This window comes from Homarus americanus, unplaced genomic scaffold (assembly GCF_018991925.1).
Source record: "Homarus americanus isolate GMGI-L3 unplaced genomic scaffold, GMGI_Hamer_2.0 scaffold51476, whole genome shotgun sequence".
In the NCBI taxonomy this organism is placed as follows: Eukaryota; Metazoa; Arthropoda; class Malacostraca; order Decapoda; family Nephropidae; genus Homarus; species Homarus americanus.
The window spans coordinates 5,225,320-5,247,674 of NW_024736148.1; the positions used below are offsets into that span (position 1 = coordinate 5,225,320).

General features: G+C 40.1%; 1 protein-coding gene across 1 annotated transcript in view; it reads left to right on the top strand.

Annotated features, from left to right (window-relative positions):
- The window catches only part of LOC121872079 (kinase suppressor of Ras 2-like), a 45,045-nt gene extending 29,761 nt beyond the window's left edge, over positions 1-15,284 (top strand). The window contains exons 2-6 of the mRNA XM_042374768.1: positions 2,092-3,225; positions 3,448-3,700; positions 4,020-4,205; positions 9,144-9,356; positions 9,816-15,284. Of these exons, the coding sequence (XP_042230702.1) occupies positions 2,279-3,225; positions 3,448-3,700; positions 4,020-4,205; positions 9,144-9,356; positions 9,816-9,977 (1,761 nt within the window). The 5' untranslated portion in view covers positions 2,092-2,278 and the 3' untranslated portion in view covers positions 9,978-15,284. The remainder of the gene's footprint in view (positions 1-2,091; positions 3,226-3,447; positions 3,701-4,019; positions 4,206-9,143; positions 9,357-9,815) is intronic.
- Positions 15,285-22,355: the final 7,071 nt, after the last annotated feature.

Here is a 22,355-nt window from a genome sequence, read left to right on the forward strand (position 1 = left end):
AGAAAGTGTATCCCAGAATGCTCTCTCTCTCTCTCTCTCTCTCTCTCTCTCTCTCTCTCTCTCTCTCTCTCTCTCTCTCTCTCTCTCTCTCTCTCCCTACGATCCATTTTCCTCTCACCTTCCTCCTCCCCTCTTCCTCTTTCCTTGTCCCCCTCCACCTCTCCATTCTCTCACCCAACCATCCATCGCCCCTCCCTTCCCCCCTCTCCCTTCTCACCTTCCCTCCCTCTCACCTTCCCTCCCTCTCACCTTCCCTCCCTCTCACCTTCCCTCCCTCTCACCTTCCCTCCCTCTCTCCCCTCACTCCCATCCCACGCTCAGAGTCTCTTGTAAATGTCAGCGACTGTGACCTCACCCTCTCTGTGCGTTACCAGGCAACGGGTGTGAGGGGACAAGGGTACCACCAGGCAGGTACCAGTAGGGTGTGAGGGGAGGAGGTACCATGAGGCTGTAAGAGGGGGGGGTTGTATGGTGATGGGGGTAAATCTCAAAGGGGTACCATGTCTGGGTAGATGGTAGTACCTTCAGTGTGGTACCCCTTCTATTGCCCTTTAACGTGGGGTAACTATTACCCTTTAACGTGGTACCTCCTTCTATTACCCTTTAACGTGGTACCCCCTTCTATTACCCTTTAACGTGGTACCTCCTTCTATTACCCTTTAACGTGGTACCCCCTTCTATTACCCTTTAACGTGGTACCCCCTTCTATTACCCTTTAACGTGGTACCCCCTTCTATTAACCCTTTTAACGTGGTACCTTTAACGGTGTACCTTCTTCTATTACCCCTTAACGCGGTACCTTCTATTACCTTTACGTGGTACCTTCTATTACCCTTTAACGTACCTCCTTCTATTACCCTTTAACGCGGTATCCTTAACGTGGTACCCTTCTATTACCCTTTAACTCTTACCCCGCGGTATTACCCTTTTAACGTGGTACCCCTTTATTACCTCTTTAACGTGGTACCCCTTCTATTACCCTTTAACGCAAAACCCCTTCTATTATCCTTTAACGTGGTACCCTTCTATTATCCTTAACGTGGTACCCCTTCATTACCTTAACGTGGTGTATAAGGGGTACATAAGGGTACCAACAGGTCACAGATAAAGGAGGAGGGAGAAGGGATGGAGGGGAAGGAGGAGAGGTGATGAGGAAGGGAGGGAAGAAGGATTGAGGGAGAGGAGGAGGGAAGGTGAAGGGATGGGGAGGAAGAAGGGGTGGAGGGAGGGAGGAGGGGAAGGGGATGGGAGGGAAGGGGTGGAGGTGGGAGGAGGGAGAAGGGTGAAGGATGGGAGGAAGAAGGGGTGGAGGAGAGGGAGGGGGGGAAGGGTGAAGGGGATGGGGAGGAAGAAGGGGTGGAGGTGGAGGGAGGAGGGAAGGGTGAAGGGATGGGGAGTGAAGAAGGGGTGGAGGTGGAGGAGGGAGGAATGGGGATGGGGCAGAGGTAAATCATCGTACCATGCTATGAGACGAAGGAAGAATAAAGTTCAATTATCAGAAAAATAGAGAGTGTGTGTGTGTGTGTGTGTGTGTGTGTCTGTGTGTGTGTGTGTGTGTGTGTGTGTGTGTGTGTGTGTGTGTGTGTGTGGTGTGTGTGTGTGTGTGTGTGTGTGTGTGTGTGTGTGTGTGTGTGGGTGTGTGTGTGTGTGTGTGTGTGTGTGTGTGTGTGTGTGTGTGTGTGTGTGTGTGTGTGTGTGTGTGTGTGTGTGTGTGTGTGTGTGTGTGTGTGTGTGTGTGTGTGTGTGTGGGTGTGTGTGTGTGTGTGTGTGTGTGTGTGTGTGTGTGCATGTGAGATTTTGGGTTGTGTGTGTGTGTGTGTGTGCATGTGAGATTTTGGGTTAATTCCTCTGCGTGTTAATTGTGTTGTTCAGTTTCGTGGTCTATGTATTTGGCGACACTGTGACCCATGATTTGGTGCTATATGGCTATTTTATTTTTAACCCACTAGTTGGCCCATTATTTGGTGGGTGTTAGTAAACATTAACAAGTGTTTTGCTACAAATGTGTGTACATATATTTGTAAACATTAACAGGTTGTGTCTTGATACAGGTGTGTACTAATATACATTAACAGTTGTTTCTTTCTACAGGTGTCCACGAGACGAGGACAGCGGCAGCGTGGGGTCATGCAGCCCCCCTCCATCCCCCCTCACCTCGGCACCCTCTCCCGCCCACCCCGCGGCCTCAGCTGACAGCGAGGCCCTGGCCCACCTTGCCTCCCCACCCACCACCCTCCAGGTGCCGCCCGCCCACCCAGGACTCACCCTCTCTGGCCTCATGGGGTTGCCGCTCAAACCTCTCAACGCTGCAGAGGTTGTGGAGATTGGGGAGGTGCGCAGGCAGGGGGGTGAGCAGGAACTAGATCCTGGGGTAGCAGAACTGCTAGGGACGGCCGACGAGCGCACTGCGGCTCTCAGGACGTCACAACGCTTCTATCTGCGGTTGGTACAATGGCTTGGGCGCAAACGTAGACCAGGACGTACACCCAAGTCGGCTGAGCATCACGCTAAAGTGCATTACGGGCTGCGGACTGATGCTCCACCTCATGATTCCAAGACGGCTCGTAAAAGATTCGCCGACCTGTTGCGTCGTGCTGCCCGGGGCGGTTCATGGGAGGAAGGCCGGACTTTGCTGGCACAACAGGAGAGTGGGTACTCCTCGCCTAACATATCCGCACAGCACACACCCACCGCTCACCACCGCCTCGTCAACCCACCGGGCTACATGCGACGTTCTCTAGAACTATCACCTCAGCGGGCACCGTCCACCAGACCCCGAATGTCCCTTCCAGCTGATCACCTCAGACGCACCCTCGACGGTCGCTTTTCCGCTCAGGCAGCAGAGCGCCGACGACGCCTTTCTCGTGGTAAAACAATTAGTCAGGATGAAGGATTCCCTCCCGCTCCACCACAGACTCTGACAACGCCACAAGAAACGAATTGTAGTGGACGGCCGAACACCCCGCTGGTGACAAGTGCTCGCAGGATGTCCAGACCAGGGTCGTCCAGCAGAGAGGAGAGCACAGGTGAAGAGAGTGGGTTCGAAGAGGAGGAGCCTGTGGAGGTTAGGGTTCCACCTCTGGTACTGGAGGAGCGCCGTGATTCAGGTTCCTCCACCACACAGACAGCCACCAGCCATGACCCTTTATCAGAGTGGGCCATATCCTGGGACCAACTACGATTTGGCCATGTTCTTCGACGTGGGTCCACCACCAACATCTACAGGTATGTTTAGCATATCTAATATCATCATAGTTAGAAAGTGATAATGTTGTTTTGATCTACTGAATGTCTAAATGTAAATTTGTTTAACAATATATATATATATATATATATATATATATATATATATATATATATATATATATATATATATATATATATATATATATATATATATATATATATATATAAAAGCAAAACAGACTAACATATCTTATGTCACAGGGGTCGTTGGCATGGTGATGTCATGATCCATACTTTCGACGGCTCTGACACCACCACAGAACGCCGTTTTTGGGACCTGGTATCGAGTCTGTCCATGATCCGCCATGAGAACATTGTGCTGTTCATGGGGGCATGTATGGTGCCGCCCAACCTGGCCATTGTGACGGGTGTCCGGCGAGGCATGTCACTCCACCAACACACCACCTCCAGGGGCTCCATCCCTTATCCATCTCGGGTCAACATTGCTCGGCAGGTGAGAACTCAGACTTATGTGAAAGAGCAAATCTTGTTTTTGTTACCAATTTGCCTTGTAACAATTTCCTTGAGTAAGTAATTCAAGCAATGGTTATACAAAATAAAAAGCTTAGTGTTATTTGGGGGCTGTGGGACTTAGCGCACCACTTTCACTACTACTGTACTTGGCAATGGAACAGCATAGATGATTAGATATACAGTATTGTATTAGATACACAGTATTGTATTTACAAAACTTCACAAAGTACTGTACAGTATTAGTGTGTTTTATGTTAAGGATCCTGGAATGCACAGTATAACTCCTCTCTGGCCGGCAGGTAGCGCAGGCCATGTCGTACCTCCACTCCCGTGGGATTATCCACGGTCGCCTCAACTCCCGCAATGTGTTCCTTGAGGCCAAGATCAAGTTGAGCCTCCTGGACCACAGCATGGCCGAGTCCGGCCCAACGGGGGAAGACACGGGCTGCCTTGCTCAGGGACTCCTCACCTACCTGCCACCAGAGGTTTGTGTTCATTTCCTCTTATTTTACCAATTAGCTAAGTTGAGTATCAAGAGTTATGTGAAAATACATACCTGAACTGATACATGTGCTGCACTTCTTGATAAGTTCAAGACAGCTTTAGAACGTATTAGGTCGAAGGGAGGGATCCCTATCATATGTGGTGTCCTGCCTAGAAGGAGAGTTGGCAATGAATGGTTGTCAAGGGCAGTTGGTGTCAACGGCCGTCTTGACAGATATTGCAAGTCAATATCAGTCCCTTTCATTGACAACTGGGACAACATTTGCGGCAGAAGGGACCTTTATGTTAGGGATGGGGTGGCAACCCTGGCTGGCTCTCTCGAGAGGGCAGTTCAAAAGATGTCGAAGTTATTAAACTGCTAGGAGAACATATGAGCACGGGGGTAGAGGAGACTGCAGTGGGAGTGGGTAAACAAAGTGAAAGGTTCCAGGGAAATAGTGTTAGGAATGATGACAAAACTAAATCAGGCAGGGAGTTATAACCTAAACGCGACAAAGAGGGGACCCAGAATACGACTAACTTAAATGTCTACTACGCAAACAGTAGAAGTATGAGAAACAAAATGGATGAAATCAGGGCGTTGGTATGTACCTAAAAAATCGATATAATAGCATTCACTGAAACATGGATAACCCTAGACTCACATGAGTTACTTGTCGAATACCAAATTGCAGGTTACAAATTATTCCATACCGATAGGCAGATTAGGAAAGGAGGCGGAGTAGCAATCTATGTCAGGGATAATCTGAAGTGTGAAATAAATAAGGAAATAAAAACTGAGCGGAATCAGAAACAATTTGGATAGAATTAATCGATGGTAAGAAAAAAATAATCACGGGAGTAATATATAGACCTCCTAATCTTGATAGAGTTAATGAGCGACTTATTTGGGATGAAATGCACAGGGCTTCCATGCATAGCAAAGTCTGTATAGTAGGCGACTTTAACTTTAGCCAAATAGATTGGATTGACCTTACAGGTAACTCAGAATCAGGGGATTTTCTTGAAACAATCCAGGACTGTTTCCTAAGCCAACATATAACCGAATCCACCCGGGGTAATAATATACTCGATTTAGTTCTGTCAAACAGAGAAAACCTCATTAGTAATGTCGAGGTAGGGAACGAACTTGCTAACAGCGATAATAAAGAAATAAGATTTCAATTAGACTTTCAGGGCAACCGCAAGGAAAATTCCACTAAAGTCCCAGATTTCAGATGGGCAAAGGAAGGCTATAGGTAGGAGAATAAATCGTGGTGAAGTACTGAAGTTTACCTCCGAGATTATTATAAGGTATTGGCCAGTAGGGTTATGACCGAGATAAGAAAAACAAAGAGGAATAATGAACTGAAGGTAGCAAGGGAGGCAAAGTCAAACCCCAAGGGATTCTATCAAATGTATAAAACTAAAATACGAGAAAAGATTGGATCAATACAGCCAGATACCGTTGAGCTAACTGATAATGATGGAGAAATGAGCAATAATCTGAATAAATATTTTTCAACAGTTTTCACCACCGAAAATTTAAACATGATACCCGAGGCACCGACTCTATACAGAGATAGTGAAGAAAACAAATTAAGCGAGATAGTAGTGACTAGTAATTATGTTAATAAGCAAATAGACAAACTAAAGCCTATTAAGTCACCAGGTCCCGATTAGATATTTGCCAGAGTATTAAAGGAATGTAAGGAAGAGCTTAGTATGCCCTTAGCAAAGTTGTTTAACATGTCCTTAAAAACGGGTGTAGTACCAGAATAGATCAATATCCTCTAACCACCGTCCAATCAGTCTAACATCAATTGTAGGCAAATTACTGGAAGCAATCATTTCAAATGCTATTCGAAATCATCTGGAGAAGCACAATCTAACCAATGATTCCCAACATGGCTTCAGAAGCGGGCGTTCATGTCTAACTAATCTATTAACATTCTTTTCATCTGTTTTCGAATCAGTGGACGAGGGGCACAATTATGATGTGGTATATCTCTACTTTAGCAAAGCCTTTGACAGAGTCCCCCACGAAAGATTAATAAAAAAGTGGAGGCTCATGGCACTAAAGGAGATCTAAAATGGATTAGGGCGTGGTTACAGGACAGGAAACAGCGAGTGAGCATTAACGGCACTAAATCCGATTGGAGTAACGTCACTAGTGGAGTTCCCTAAGGCTCAGTACTTAGACCATTATTATTTATTATATACATAAACAACATAAATATCGGCATAGACAGCAACATAAGTAAATTTGCTGATGACACTAAAATAGGACGTGTAATTAAATCTGACGAGGACTCCGTAAAACTACAGGAAGATCTAAAAAAAATTAAAATGGTCCGAAAAATGGCAGATGAAATTCAATGTGGACAAATGTAAAGTACTCAGTGTAGGAGATGTAAACAAGGAAACCAGATACCAGATGAACAACGATGTTATTGAGAAATCCGACTGCGAGAAAGATTTAGGAGTAATGATAAGTAGGAATCTTAGGCCAAGTAAACAATGCATATTTGCTCGAAACAAGGCTAATAAAGTACTTAGGTTCATGCAAAGGAGTGTTAGTTACAAGACTAGTGAGGTCATCCTAAAACAATACCTTGCTCTTGTGAGACCTCACTTGGATTACGCAGTTCAATTCTGGTCACCCTATTACAGAATGGATATAGAATCCTTGGAAAGAATTCAGAGGAGAATGACAAGACTAATCCCGGGCATTAGGAACCTTGAGTTCAGAGAAAGGTTAAAGCATCTTAATTTGCACTCCCTTGAGAGACGTAGAGTGAGGGGCGATATGATAGAGGTTTACAAATGAAAGTCAGGGCTAAACAAAGGTGACATTACAAAGGTACTCAAACTATCCAACCAGGAGCGAACTCGTAACATTGGTTTTAAATTAGCCAAATTTAGATTTAGGTGCAAAATAGGTAAACATTGGTTTGGAAATACATAGAGTGGTGGACGAGTGGAACAAGTTACCAAATATCATCATTAACTCGAATACGCTGGATAGCTTCAAACATATGTTGGATGGATATATGAGCGATAGGGGTTGGGTGTAAACGGGACTGCCCAGTATGGCCCGCTGCAGTTTCCTCCATTCTTATGTTCTTATGTTACAGGTATTATGTATTCTGTACAGGATTTTTGGAATGTACTAGTGGTTGAAAATTTTTGCCAATATATTACTCTGAATGACACTATCTACACAAGTTCTCGTTAACTTAGGCATTATGTAATAACATGAATTTTAGAGCATATTTGTACGTACTATTAATACTTTGATTATTTAGAGGAATCATTTGTCTTCATATATAATACTTTGGAGGGCCATACTTTGTGAGTCAATTAAGCTGGGATGAGTATTGGAAATAGTAGAGAGTTTACCCACAGATGGTCTTGAGGAGTTATAATTTATCTCTTAATAAAAGCCCTGCACGTTTTTAACATGCCTCCTTTTCCTTTGAATATCTAAGTGGTTAATGCTGTGTAAAAGAATATCAATAAAATATTGGAATGGCTAGACTCACATGGGGTTTAAACGGTGACAAAATGGATAAAATACCCAGTTGAGAATTTCACAAAATGTCCTTGAGGAATCTTGAATCCCTTAAAGTCATTAAGGATTTGAAGTTTTCTCTCGTGTATTTGAAGCACTCATTATGTAACCCTACTTATATATACAGTATTGATAATGGAATGTACAGTACACTAAAACAGCTGTAGTGTCTTTTCAAATTTCAACATCAAACAGGCTGAATTAAGGTCTCAAGTTTTCCTGGTTACATTTACACACTAGTGGTTGATAGACCATACCACAGTAATATTTTGTTTGGTACATAATAGGACAAAGAGGCCTCATGGCAACGGTTCATTGTAGAGGTCGTTTTGGTGTTTTTACATTTGTTTTATATTACTTACTCATACCATCTACTACCACATACCCATTTGCTACCACATACCATACCATTCTCCAGACAGATAAGGCTAAAGTTGCATGATAAGTGTACTGTATTTATCATGGGTTGAGGGGCATGATACTGTTTCTCTGCCACACCAAACAGGAGTAGTGTGTCCTGTTGTGTGTCTGGGTTCTGAAACATCAAGAACTGTATGATGGATTTTAACCAAAGTGTGAGAAAGTATGTGGGAAAGGTCATTACAACATTTTGGCAAATAGGCAATTTCCAATTTCTGCAAGATATTTTAAGAAAAGTTTGAAAGATTTTAACTAAATTTAATATACATTATTGCCTTTGTTCCTTATGTAGATTGGTTGAATCTTATCGGTTGGGGTTAGAAGGGTGAAGATCCGACTACTTATAGGATTTTATTGGAAAATAGTCTCTATTGCATAGTTGACTTGTGTGTCATTCACATTTACCAATCATAAGTGATGGGTTTCCTCCCTGGAAAATGGTTTTGCAGCATAAATTGAGTTCTGTATCACAGACACATACACTCCAAACACAATATCATATCAACTATTAATTCCTGATATGACCCCTTAGCTTACATCTGGGTAGCACTTTTAGAAACTTTCCTGTTATATAGTCTTGTCACAAACAAAAGTTTTATCAAATAAAATGAAAAAGTTAAACTTACTCAAATAGTTTTCAGATAGACTTCTGTGCGAGATCACCCAACATCATGTTTAATTGTGGAAGGATTACAGTACAGTAGTAGAGAACTCATTTATTATAGCTATAAGAATGAATGAATTGTAGTGTGTGTGAAGATAGAATGTGTGTATGTTTGATCTTGATTCTAGTGGGAATATTATTCAAATATTACAAAACGAAAAAAAATTGATCATGTTAGTTTCTAAATGATAAATTATTAAATAATGGAGTGAGAGAGTGGTTAGTATTATATTGTAGTTGATAAGCATTAAAACAAGAACACTGACAATTTTTTGTTTGCAGATGATGCGGACAATTCAAGTGGTTCCACCCCACGTGACAGTGACAGCATCACCTACGCAGCAGTCTGACGTGTACATGTATGGCACCCTTTTGTATGAGCTGTTTGCTGAGGCCCCACCCTTCGCTATGCAGCACCCTCATGCTGTGATCCTGCAGGTGGGCAGACGGAGGCAGCCAACCACAGGGGACCTCCAGTGTACTCAGAACCTCAAGGTAAATACTTTTATGGCTGTTATATATCTTATTTTAAGTAGACAGTGTAGTCATTATGTGTGTGTAGTAATTTGTGTGTTACTGTTGTGTACACACATATCTGTCTGTGTGTTCCTTCCAAGTGAGAAGTGGTCAATATTCATAAGTTATTTACAACCTATCAGCTTATGAGTCATTTGGGCGGTTTGTCCATTCTTTGTAACTTTATTAATTTAATTTTTAATGTTAGTGCAGAAGGAAACCAGAATACCCGGAGGAAACCTGTAATGTTTGGTAGGGTCACGCTGGATAACACCCTTCCCACTGTACCACCTCTTTGTGACTAATAGAATGTCAGCCCCCATTGGGACTCAGGTCTTACTATCTTTGTGAACTGGAACTCTACAATCCAAATTAGCCCATTTCAGAACTTTATAAAAGTAAATATTTTTTTGTTTCAAGTTGTGTATCACTCCACAGACGCTGATTGGTGAATGTTGGGATTCAGAGACGGCCCAGCGTCCAGTCTTCCCAGACATTCTAAAAACCTTGCAGCAGACACTCTCCCTCCACCGTGCTCACTCCACCTCAGAACCTGAGAGACTTAACCGAATGGGTATTTCTGGTCGGATATCCTGCTGACAGGACCTCGGCCGGCCCTCCCCGCCTGGCCGTTCACTCACTGAAGAAACTATAAAGGATAATCTCCAAAGAGAACCATTCATCAAGTTACCATAGAGGCTATGACTGCTTCAGTGGTACTTTCTCATGGTGGTTCCAACAGTATGCCATAGAATACTTGCCTGTTTCAAAGATTCACATTAATAGGCAAGATGATCTGCAGGCTTACTGGAGAGTCGGCATCTTGCTGTGCTGTCATAGCTCAAAAAAGATCAAGTGAAGTGGCTTTCATCAATAAAGGTCTTGTTATGATTATGGCCCATAAACCTTATGTCATGTTCTCATACACAAAATTTGAGAACTTTAACACAACATTTCTCAAGGTCTTTTTAACTATTGCCAAACTTCTAAAAGCCAAAGATGTTATCTCAATATATATGCCAAATGATATTTATTGTGAAAGTTGTAGACTGATGAGTTAGTCTGCTGGCAATGTTAGACTTGGTGAGGCAATGGGATGAAGTTAAATTTTTTACACTTGAGCCACAAGTTTTTAATCTCTTTCTGATATCGCCTGGAGACTCTGCCTCCACTCCCATCATGGCAGCCATTGAATAGTGTACAGTATTTTGGTTGTCGTGTGGATGTTGTCTGCAATTCTCTACGCAGGCTACATGTCTCTATACCTCGTTCGCTCAATGCCCTTCATAAGGCCAGCTAGTCTTCAACAGGTCTTACATTTACCAAAGTATATATACAGGTACTGTATCATATTTTCTCTATTGCTTCTCAGTGGGGATAATAAGCATCCTCCTTTCACTCCGTCTTCCACCAGCTCAAGGGTAACAGGAAGGGTTGTGTTCCTGGCCATGTCATGTCGCTATGAGCTTCCTTCATCAAGGAAAGCATAAGGTGACATGAGTGTACTGTCAGGCCACACCACAACCTACCGGCCATTAGCAAACTAAGAGACTAGGATACATTTATGGGCGTTGCTCTTTGTCTGTCAGTAATGGTTGATGTGTTATATATTTTTAAGAGAAAAATCTTTTTAAAATCCCAACACTGAAATTTGTCCTTCTTATTTGTTGGAATTTACCTCCATAGATCATGACATTGTTAAAGTTCTCGCACCTTATTCTGAGAGATCAACATTTTTCCTCTTGTAGATTATTTTATTTTACATTTGGTTTCTAGTAATGTATGTCTATTTAGATATGAAAAAATTGGAGAAGGATGTTGTTTATTTTAAATTATATCAACTTTAATGTGTGTCTGGCTCATTTTGCAGTGATACAAATGCATAATGTATTTTTTTGATACATTGTAACCCCCATACCACCCATAAATACTGTAATTAAATATCCACACATACTTTACTTACACATCCACTACTACTCTAGTGGCACACCCATATATACTGCTGTGCTTTAACCAAAGATAATGATGTCATATTCTCTCAGTTTTAAGTTACTCACAATCAGTATTATGCTAACAAATAATTCCTGTACACACCAACAATATTTTAAAAGCTATTACCTAGTCTAAAACTGTAATCAATGCTTAGACACACCTTATTGGCCAAATTTCTTTATCATTCTTCTAAAGCTTTATGGAAACACCATTATACTGTATATAGGCTTACCATTGCTAACTCTGAAAACCCCTAAAGATAATTGTAAGACTGTGAGTTTGGTTATAAAACTAAAAAGACCATTATAATACACAAACAACTTCAGGACTGAATGTCAGCAAGACAAAGAGTGACGTCTTTCATCTACAGCTTGTTGGCAGATGTGTGTGACATAAAAGTGATGTAACTTAGTCCATGGGATCAGCACTCAGCCTTCAGTGCAGGGTTAGATTCCAGCCACCAGAATGGGGTTATACCTCAGCATCTGGAGTGAATATGTGTCAGGACACAATAAAAAGTAGTATCAGTTTTCTTCTACCTTCACTGAAATTTACAAGTCTGGATCACATTGTAGTATAAGATCAAGCCAAATTCTTAATGTGTAATAATCAAAGCATCAGTACATTTGGTGCACAGTCTTATTACATGTCTCTTTACTTAATTAATGTTGAATTATACGTTTATGCAGGTAGATGATGCACTCCTCACTTTGTTGAATTTTATATGCTTGGTGGGTTGTATTAGAGGTCTGTTGATGTTCATCTTTCCTGAAGTTTACAAGTGATGCTTGTTGCTCTTTTTCCTTACTGCTAAACTCCTACAAAAACATGCTTGTCCATAATTTGAGGCTGTAGGTGTGTACAGGTATATAGATCCTTTCACACCTTAATTATGACAATTAGCTGAACACAATCTTTTGGAAACTACATGTAATCCAGACAGTACCAGTGGTGGAAAGATATAACAACTCAAAAGTCCTGTATTATAAGTGATTAGCAATACCGTAGTTGTAACAACCTTAACACAGTCAGCTGCTGTCAAGGAGTGTGTGCAGTTTACAACCAAAGATTATGATACTGAATCTCATCCTCATGGATAATTATCACTTCATTCTTTTCTTAAGAATGAAAATTACTACATTATTCTCATGGATAGCATTACTATATTGATCTCATGTATGATATTAACGACTGTATACTTGTTTTCTCATGATTTGTATTCCCTAATTATCTTTTAACAAATAATATTGGTACAGTATTATAAACTGACATGAATGTTATTCTACTTTACTGTTGTGAATGATATTACTCTCATGGATTATACGGCTTGAATAATATATTCCTTTGTGTTCTCATTGATGATGCTGTACTTCCCAATATTTGTCATGAATGAATTTACTTGTTCCTGTACATAACTTTACATTCATTTACTCTTATTAACTACTGTATACCACTTTATTTTAGTCATATGAATCATGTTACTGTACACTACACTGTTCTTATGATTAAGACGACCAAACTAATTCTCACGGGTGAAGATAGCCATCGAGTTACCCCACAAGGTAATTGGAGGCTGTTTCCCATAGACTCCAGTATTGTCAACAAAGTACAATTACTCTATATTTGTCAGAGGTGAATAAGCTTAGTCATTATTTTTTTTTTCTTATACAGGGATTTTTTTAATTATGGTTTATGTGCTTTGTTGTACAGTATAGTGTTTTTCTACCAGAGTTTACCTATAAAAGTTTATTAGAGGTTAGTGGAAAATATCTACAGTAGGTCAGTTGAAAGTCTGAGAGAGGTAAGTGGTAAAGGTTTACAAGAAGTGTACAGAAGGTAGTTTGGAATATTATGGGTGGTGCTGCTAGCTGTTAGTTATGATGGCACTTCATTTATTAATATGTTTTATAGTTTTGAGTGAACATTATCATTTAAGGGAATAAAATTACTGTGTACAGGGAGTAAACATTGTCAATGAGAGAAAGACATATGTATAGGTTTAGGTAATACAGTATTTAAAGTTTTACTTCGCTTAACTTGTAACTTCATCTCACTCTTTTTGTTAACATTGTTTTCATATGATCCTTTGGCTATGAAGCCCAAATTATGACTCCTATTTCTTGTAAGTAAGATGTACTGTAGTATACTATTGTATCAAGGCAAGAGTCTGATATGTAGGTCTACCAAAGAGTGCAGAACTCCCTATCATAAGTTTACTATCAGATGTCCTCTTTTTTCTTTTTGGGACAGATATTAAATTTTAGAACAAATCAGTGTAGATTTAGAATGGTGTCAACCAATTGGGTTCAAAAATAACTTCAAGTTCATGCAAACCCTACTGTACTGTGGAGGGAGTGCATTTCATGGATACTTGTGAAACTACTCAGTAGATATTGTATGATTCTGAAACTGGCTGGCACAACACGAGACCAATGTCACATATCAAACAGAATAACTAAGTGAACTGTATTTACTGTAGGCCTCTATTAACTTAGTCATATCAGGCATTCAAAATCAATATGACACCAGTTTTTAGTCCCTTTCAGTAGTCACACTATAAATATCTTCTTTACACACAGGTTCTTAAAGCTGCTGTGCCAACTTTAAACTCCTGCTATGGCTCCCTGTAATTTTGTGACAGCCCAACTAGTGTTTTGAATTCTTTACTAATGTTTTTTGGGGGCTCCCCACTTTTACAATGGTGCCACAGGTATCTCTTATTATTTGACAACAAAAGTTTCCTTCATAAGTACCTGAAACTCTTATATTTATAATTAGTAGAGATATTGGTTGAAGCATTTTTTTATTTTTTTAGAAGGAAAGTGTTGTCACAAGTTACTATGAGTCAGTGTATCCTTCACTTCTGAGATGTAACATTTTCATACCCAAGTACATCACCTGTGCTGTAGCTAACATGTACAGCTGTGGCAGCCAGGATATTCTTGACTTTTCCTTATTGTAGTCTCTGTCTAGACAATCACCCCTGATCTGTTTAGACAGTCTTACAAGATCTCTTTAGAAATCCTTGTAAGATTGTCTAGACTAATTATAAGATCTGTTTAGACAGCCTTGTAAGGTGTCTTAGTTGTCTTGTAAGATCTGTCTATACAGTCTTGTAAGTTTTCCACATGTCTCTATTATTTAGAGTGTGCAGCTCAGTGACTTAATATTTCCCAAGGAAAGAAATTAGCTGTCCCATGTTCCATGTTTAGCTGAACTAGCCCACATGTAATGCTTGTTGTTCCTGCTGTGCCCATCTCTGGTTGACCCCTCATACAGTATAGCCTTCATGACCAAAGATATGAAGATGAAATGGACAGTATCATATTTCCAATATGTCCTTCAAGCCTTACTGTATATTTTTATGCCTCTGCCAGAAAAAAAATACGATATTTTTTACCTTAAAAATAAGATTACTCTTAAAGCAGTGTGAAATCTCCAAATATGTACTATATAGGTTCTTTATATATTCCTACTTCTTTTACTCATTGTCTCCTATATGCTATTGGTGATTGTACCTCACAGTGTTATTGAGTGTAGACTAGATTTTAGCCTGTTATGCATTGTTTCCATTTTAACAATGTTGAGAGCATTAGATGGTACATTGTCAGACATTGTAATGTGTAATTTTTTTTATATAATACTGTGCTCTGTACTCCATGTTTGTCCCATAGCTGGTAGTTAGTGTAGAAAGCAGTGGTGACCACACACAACACAGCTCAGTGGTGTGCTCGCCTCCTTGTGGTATTTTTATTATTAGTGTTTTATGTCCTGTAAGAAGTTTCATTAGTTTTACTGTGCCACTAATGACCAGTTTTATGATTTTCTATTTGCACTTGTTATTGTATTTACAGCTGCAGATGTATTTTCATTCAATAAGTTAATATTAAGTCCATGTAAAGAGAACATACTTGATATTTGCTAAACAATATATATATATATATATATATATATATATATATATATATATATATATATATATATATATATATATATATATATATATATATATATATATATATATATATATATATATATATATATATATATATATATATATATATATATATATATATATATATATATATATATATAGCTTAGGTCTGGAAATAGTTTAATTAATACTGTTAGTACACAGCTGTACATATGTTAAGGCACATAATGACATCACAGCCACAAGGCCAGAAAGACCCTGCTGTCTGAGCTATTGAGGAGACACTCATTACATAATTGACTGATTACTCATCAGTTCTAGTTAAGTTCTGTGAACTTCAGCTCCATTTAGTATGAACACCATAAATGCTTACTTGTATTGATTTTTTACTAAATTTATGACGTGTGTATACCATGTGTTTTTATTTTCTTGTTTGGTGTTGTGGATTGAAATTAGGTTTAAGTGATCAAGTCTAGTGTATTCAGCACCATTATTTCTTCACAGATGTAGAGAATGAGTATCATTTGGAATGTGACTAAACTGTGTCTGCTGTGGGAATTGATTTTACCTTACATGAATTGTTCAAATTATGTTAACAAATTAACATGTAAAAATTCTTGGATCTCGGTAGGACACACAAAATACAGTGATTATTTGATATTAATTATCGCTTAGTGTATGTAAATCTTGGATACCCAAGGCAGCCCCAGCCAAGTGCCGTTCTAAGGTTGTACATGATTGTACAGAGACGAATGTGAACCCACCAACCAGTTGTTTCTTTGAGATTTGTTGTACTCATCAACATGCCATACATTACACATTATACATAATGTTGAAAATGTATGAAAGTATATATTTTCTTATTGTTGTGACTATTTGTACTTCCTTCACGTAACTATGACGGTTGTTGTGTACTTAAGGTGGGGAGGGAAGGGGGGAGGGCGGAAGGGAAACTAACAAACACTGTCATCTGAAGAGTTTTCTGAGGGATGTCCGTAAGTGGTGTCCAAACATGCTGTTCCCGCCTTGTGTCCACACAGGTGTGCTCATGAGGTGTCCTTAAAAGACATCTAAGATGTCCTCACGAGGTGTCATATACCTCAGGGTGTCATATACCAGCAATAGGTACTCTCACTGGCATATCCTGTCCTGTTGGCAAAAGCAATTAGAACCTCACACATCTGCCTCAAAATTTTAGGTTGTGTACCATGTGGATTAAACAACAAAGGACATAATCCAGACTTGAAAATAATTCTTCTCCGGTATTTGAGTTTCAGTTATTATTTTACTATATACTGTAATGTGGCAGTATACATGGCCATCAGTCATGTATTGTGATACTCAGCTCTAGCCAGGACTTGGAAGATGGCTTTGGGAGTTCATAAAAAAAAAAACCAGTACATCTTAAATAATAGGTTTTCCATATCTGAATTTTTTTTCTGCATGCATGGAATATTTATACACATGTGGCAATAGAAGACCCATTCTTTGCCACTGACTCATCTTTATAAATATCTAAATATATATGATTCTATGTGTCCTCAAGTGAAGTGTGTGTATAATGTCAACAAATCAAACTTCCGGTCAATGTGAAAGTGTTTTTGGGTCTATGTGCGTGTATGCATGTGTGTGCGAGTTCATGCGTGGGTGTTCATGTATGTGCACATTACCCAACTCTTTCACACTGTTGAACCTTTACATAGAACAAACTTGCTATATTCATTCCTATATTATATTTTTCTAAACTCATGTTTCATATAATTTAATACAATGTCTCATGTGTGTTCTCAAGGCTGGTGAAGGTGTGCAGGTTCTCACCCTCTGGTGCCTCATACCCAGAGCTACAGCAGTGTCAAAAGAGAGTTGACACAAGTAACAAATATTAATTTATATTCATGTAAAACACAAACTGATTATATATTTTCAAGTGTACTGTAGAGTATCCAAACAAGTTTTTCATCCATTTTTTGGAGGTTCAATCATATGTGTGAAACTAATTGTTACAAGTAGTTGCAATTAGGGTGGCACATGATTCGTTAACTTTTGAAAAGAAAAGTTGTTGTAAATATTATTAACACTTAAATCAGTACAGGTATTTATATTTCATTTATTTTACATTACAGTACAATATAAATTTTGTAAAATCTTGACGATAAGTCATGGACTCGGATTTACAAAGGTATTTCTTATTTCTTTGTAATTTAAGACAAAATAAGCTGGTTATGATTTTATTCAGCAGAGCGGAGACACCGGAAATTAAAACTTTACCATCATATTTTTTATAACTTATTTATTAGAAAGTTTATTATTTTATTTTTTTTGGGGGGCCCCTTAGGCTAGCTTTCTTTTAACCTCTCATCAATGTGCATTGTTACCACATGAAGTTCATCCTTCACTTAAACTTTGTATGCCCACTACCTTATTTTTTTATAATTTATTACTGCCAACTTAAAGTAAGCTTTCATCACTTTGTGTTATAATATATGGGTATTTCAGAAAATGTGTAGACCCGAGGCTGTGTTCCTAGCGTGCTTGGGCCTAATGTGTTCCTGAAGTACAGTTTCTAGTTAAGGTAGAATCCCAATGTAATTTAATGCAACTTTGTAGGTTACAGTAATTTTGTGTTTCGGCTTAAAGAACCTGGTTACTTGCATTCTTATAGCTGTATCGCCTTTTTAAAGAAAACTTCAATGAAAAACCTTTGAGAATCCAGAACCTGATCACAGTAAAACCAGAGGACCTGGTCGAGCTCTTCACCCCTTGAGGAACACCACTCAAGCGTTACCTTATGACTTTACTATCTACTCTGCAAATATGTCAATAAAGTTGTATTTTGTCTATTCAGGTGTTTCACTGATCCTAATAACCTGTAACATAGATACTACATTATAACGTGCTTTCATGGAGTTGTGAATCCATTCCCACAACACAACTGTCATAGTTGGAGCCCTCCAACTAGGCATTTGGTAGTTTAGCGAAATCTTTGAATTGATTGGTCACTTTCTTTCCCCTAGATGACATGGGGGAGTGGAGGCTGACGGCAAGCAGTCGTTATTCTGAGCTGGTTGGAGGTATACGCACCATCACTGGTTGCTGCCGGATTTTGGTTGTGTTGGGCAGTCTGGTGGGTCACGGATAAGGGTGGTCTGAGCCCTGAGTAATAGTCTCCAGCCGCAGTGTGTTCCCCAGGGAGTGGAGAATACTTCTGCTGTGTGTGAGCCCCGGCCAGACAAAAGACTGTGCTGAAAAGAGGTAAGATTTTCTAATGTTAATTTTGTAAACTGTTCATGGCTATTATATTCTATGATGATGATATTCTTAGAATTTGCAATTTTGAATTGTCATTGTAAATGTACGGTGGTGGGATTTGAAATTACCCATTGTTAAATGTAAACATAACTTTTGGTTGATTATAAATCGTTAATTTTTACTTCGTTGTTTTGATTTTATGATCACTGAAGAACCTGGATCCATAAAGTAAGGAAACGGGTGACATTTGGTGACCTTGCCAGGATCATGTTAATGTGTAAATTTGGATTAGTTTGCTTATTTTTTGATGAGAGTAATTTTGGTATTGTTAATTGAAGGGTGACACTTCCTCGACTTGACAACTATTCCACTGTCCATTACAGTGTTCATTATGTCTTCGTGGGCAGAATTAATTGGACTGAGCCGTGAGCATGGATATGAGGGAAAGGATTTGAAAATTTTTGTGATTGATGAGCAAGCGAGTCAACGAGATCAACGCCAGAAGGAGAAGGAGCGGCTACAGGTTGAGAAAGAAAAACTTCAGCTCGAACACTTGCGTCAGGCGAATCGGACTGGAGAGAGTGGTGACCACAAGGATGACAACGAGGAAGCTCCTGAACCAATTCGGGTGAAGGTAAAAGGTCTTAGGAAAGTGACATCACCACAGCCACACCCCAATTAGAGGGACAGTTCACGGTGAGTTTTGGTCAGACTCAGTCACTATGGAGACAACAATTATCCCAAAAGGAGTCTGATAGCTATTTGGCATACCCAGGGGATGGAATGGAGCTACTGAGGTCTTTCCCGACATTGTGACTTATCTCTCTAGCTTAACACCCCACTACCTGCATCTGTTTAGTCATTTTGGGCTTATTATTTATTATTTAGTTAATTTATTACACACCAAGGGGCGACAATCCTCGTCACAAGACCATGAGGTCAGACACTAATACATTGGTACTCATGTCTCGCAAGACACACTATGACTTGTGATATGAAGACAATATTGATATGATTTAAGGACAATGGGAATTAGCCCTCACCAAAGCGTGGGTAGTATAAAAGAATTAAATCTAAATTATTATGAATAAGTAGGTGGTGACATATACAGTTGGTCCTCACATTAAGCGGTCCCGCATTCCGCGTTTCACCGTTAACGCGGTGCCTTGCCAGAACCTAACATTCTTACATTCCGCGGTCGCGAACGCCATTACGCGGAGAGCGGCTGGCAAGCCGCGCCATTTTTGGATCCAAACCTCCCGCCATCCGCCATGTTGTGTAAGAGGCGCGAAAATGGTGCGCACAAGGTCGCCCAGTCATCAAAACATTACCGAGTTCTTTACCCGCCACCCACCACAACCGGCCCAAGTCAGTGATAGTGATAATTATAGTGAGGATATGGACTTATATGGACTTTGAGGGGTTTAACAAAGAGGCCCTGCAAGCCTCTGTGGTGGATAGTGATACAATTGATACCAGTGATACAGGTGAGGGCCAATAATCTGCCCTCTGCCTCGGAACCAACCCCCCATCCCCGTGTGCCCAGCCATCTTTTCTACTAATGTAAGTGTTAAAAAACCTAATATTATTGATATTTCTCTTAATTATTAATTGTGTGTGCATGCCATCATAAAGTTAAGATAATATTTTTACTACAACATAGTTGTGTGTCGTCAAAAAGTGGAGTTTGGGGATCGGCCTGGACTCCATTTCATGTTATGTTGTTCACTTATTTCACTGCGGGACCCTCCGGGTTACATTAAACGTAATGTGAGGAGTACCTCTCCCCACTGATAGGAGGTCCCTGACAGTGGGACAGTCAAAGCAATACAGTTGTGGTGAAGTGTGTTAACATTGGAACAGTTACAGAGTTTACAGGAAGAGAAGTGTGAATCATCTCCCATCTCAGATACTTGCCAGATAGGTCTGTATCCTCACCTAATGCGAACAGAGACAACATTATGCCTGCGGACCTTAAGTCTATGTCAACAATACTTGTGTGGATAAGGAAGAAAGTGATTGTAGTGTTGGACGGATAAATTTTCAGCCTGTTCACTATCCCTGCGATAGATTGTAGGGAGAAGAGTGGCCGAACATATTCTCTTTCCGTAGGTCATGTTGGGCTTATATTTAGGCCTAAAGATCCTGATTGCACAGCCATAATTTCGAGAATCAGTTATTGATTAATCTCAATAAAAAGATTTGTAAATAAACATGTGTAATGCTATGTCTTTTATTTTTATCTTTAGTTAATTATTTTTTGTATCATTTATTGAGGATATATTTTGATATTTGAGACAATTAATAATTTTTTATTACTTTATGAATAAGATACTTATTTACTTCTACCTGAGTAGAGCACATTGATCTTTGGATACAGTACTTTTACTTCTACGTGAGTATCATTTTGCCAATGTAACCGTACTTTTACTTAAGTAACAAAGTCTGGTACTTTTTACAACTCTGGCTGAGGGACACTGGATGTTGGTCATGAGGAAGAACCTGGTTCCCTCTCAGTGTTTCATAGGTAAGAAGATCTTGGTTAAGTTTCTTAATGGCATAATTGAAGAGTACTCATTAGCCCACGTTTATGCGGGTACTCCTTAATTTACTGGAAATATTACTGCAATTTGCAAAGACATTCCTTTATATGACTTAACCAATGGAAACATAACAGGAGCTACACCTCTTCAGCAGCCTACAGTGGGATCAGTTGTGACGAAAGCTGCAGCCTAAAGATCTTTGCAGCCTCTCAAAATGTTAAGGAACTACAATCTTCCCGGAGGATTGAACGTGGACGCCCAAGAAATGGAAGATGAACAGAAAGCTGATGTCGATCTAGGAAGGTGGTTTTACCTCGGAGAAAAAGGTGAGCTTACGGGGGAAAGAGAAATATCAAATTCATCACTGATAATGGACTTCTGTATAGAGTGACTATTGATGTATATGGGGAGCATAGTCAATTGGATTTACCCAAGAAATCAGGCAGGTCGTGATGAAGCTGGCACACGAAAGTATGCTGGGAGGACATTTTGGGGTGTGGAGAAAACTGTGCGACCCATACAACAAATTTTTCCTTGGTCTAGTATGATTGCAGAGGTCAGGAGGTTTTGCCAACCCTGTGATCAGTGTCAGAAGACCATTCCTAAAGGTAAAGTTGGTAAAGTTACCTTAGGAGAAATGCCCCTAATAAAAACCCCTTTCAAGGGAGTAGGAGTTGAACTGGTAGGACCCATCACGCCACGGAGTGGTGCAGGTAACAAATATGTTTTGACCATGGTCGATTATGTTACTCCTTATCCTGAGGCTGTCCCATTACCAGGTATTGAGACTGAGCCTGTGGCGGAGGTGCTACTGGATATATTCTGCTGGGTGTGGTGTCCCGAAGGAGTTAGTCTCGGACTGAAGTTCGCACTTCACATCTGGCTTGATGGTGGAAGTACGGCAATTACATACCATGCCATGGGAAATGGTCTTGTAATGATTGTTTATCAGACCATAGCTCACAGCCCAGAAACAACAGCACATATAGCAGTAAGTAGATGAGCAGGTGTACACCCACGTAAGTTGATACACCCTACAGTGAAATTAAGACCCGACCCAGGTAAGGTACCTGAGTTAACCCGGCGTTATGACCGTTTTAAAGAAACTACACCTGCAAGACACATCCTGGTGGTAATAATTAGGAAGCATTACCGACTGGCGCCATGACCACGCACCTGGGCAAACACAGCTGTCCAGACCTGACCCAAGTAGAGGTCATGGTCTCAATGACCCAGAGTTCTCACCGCTGTATCATTAGC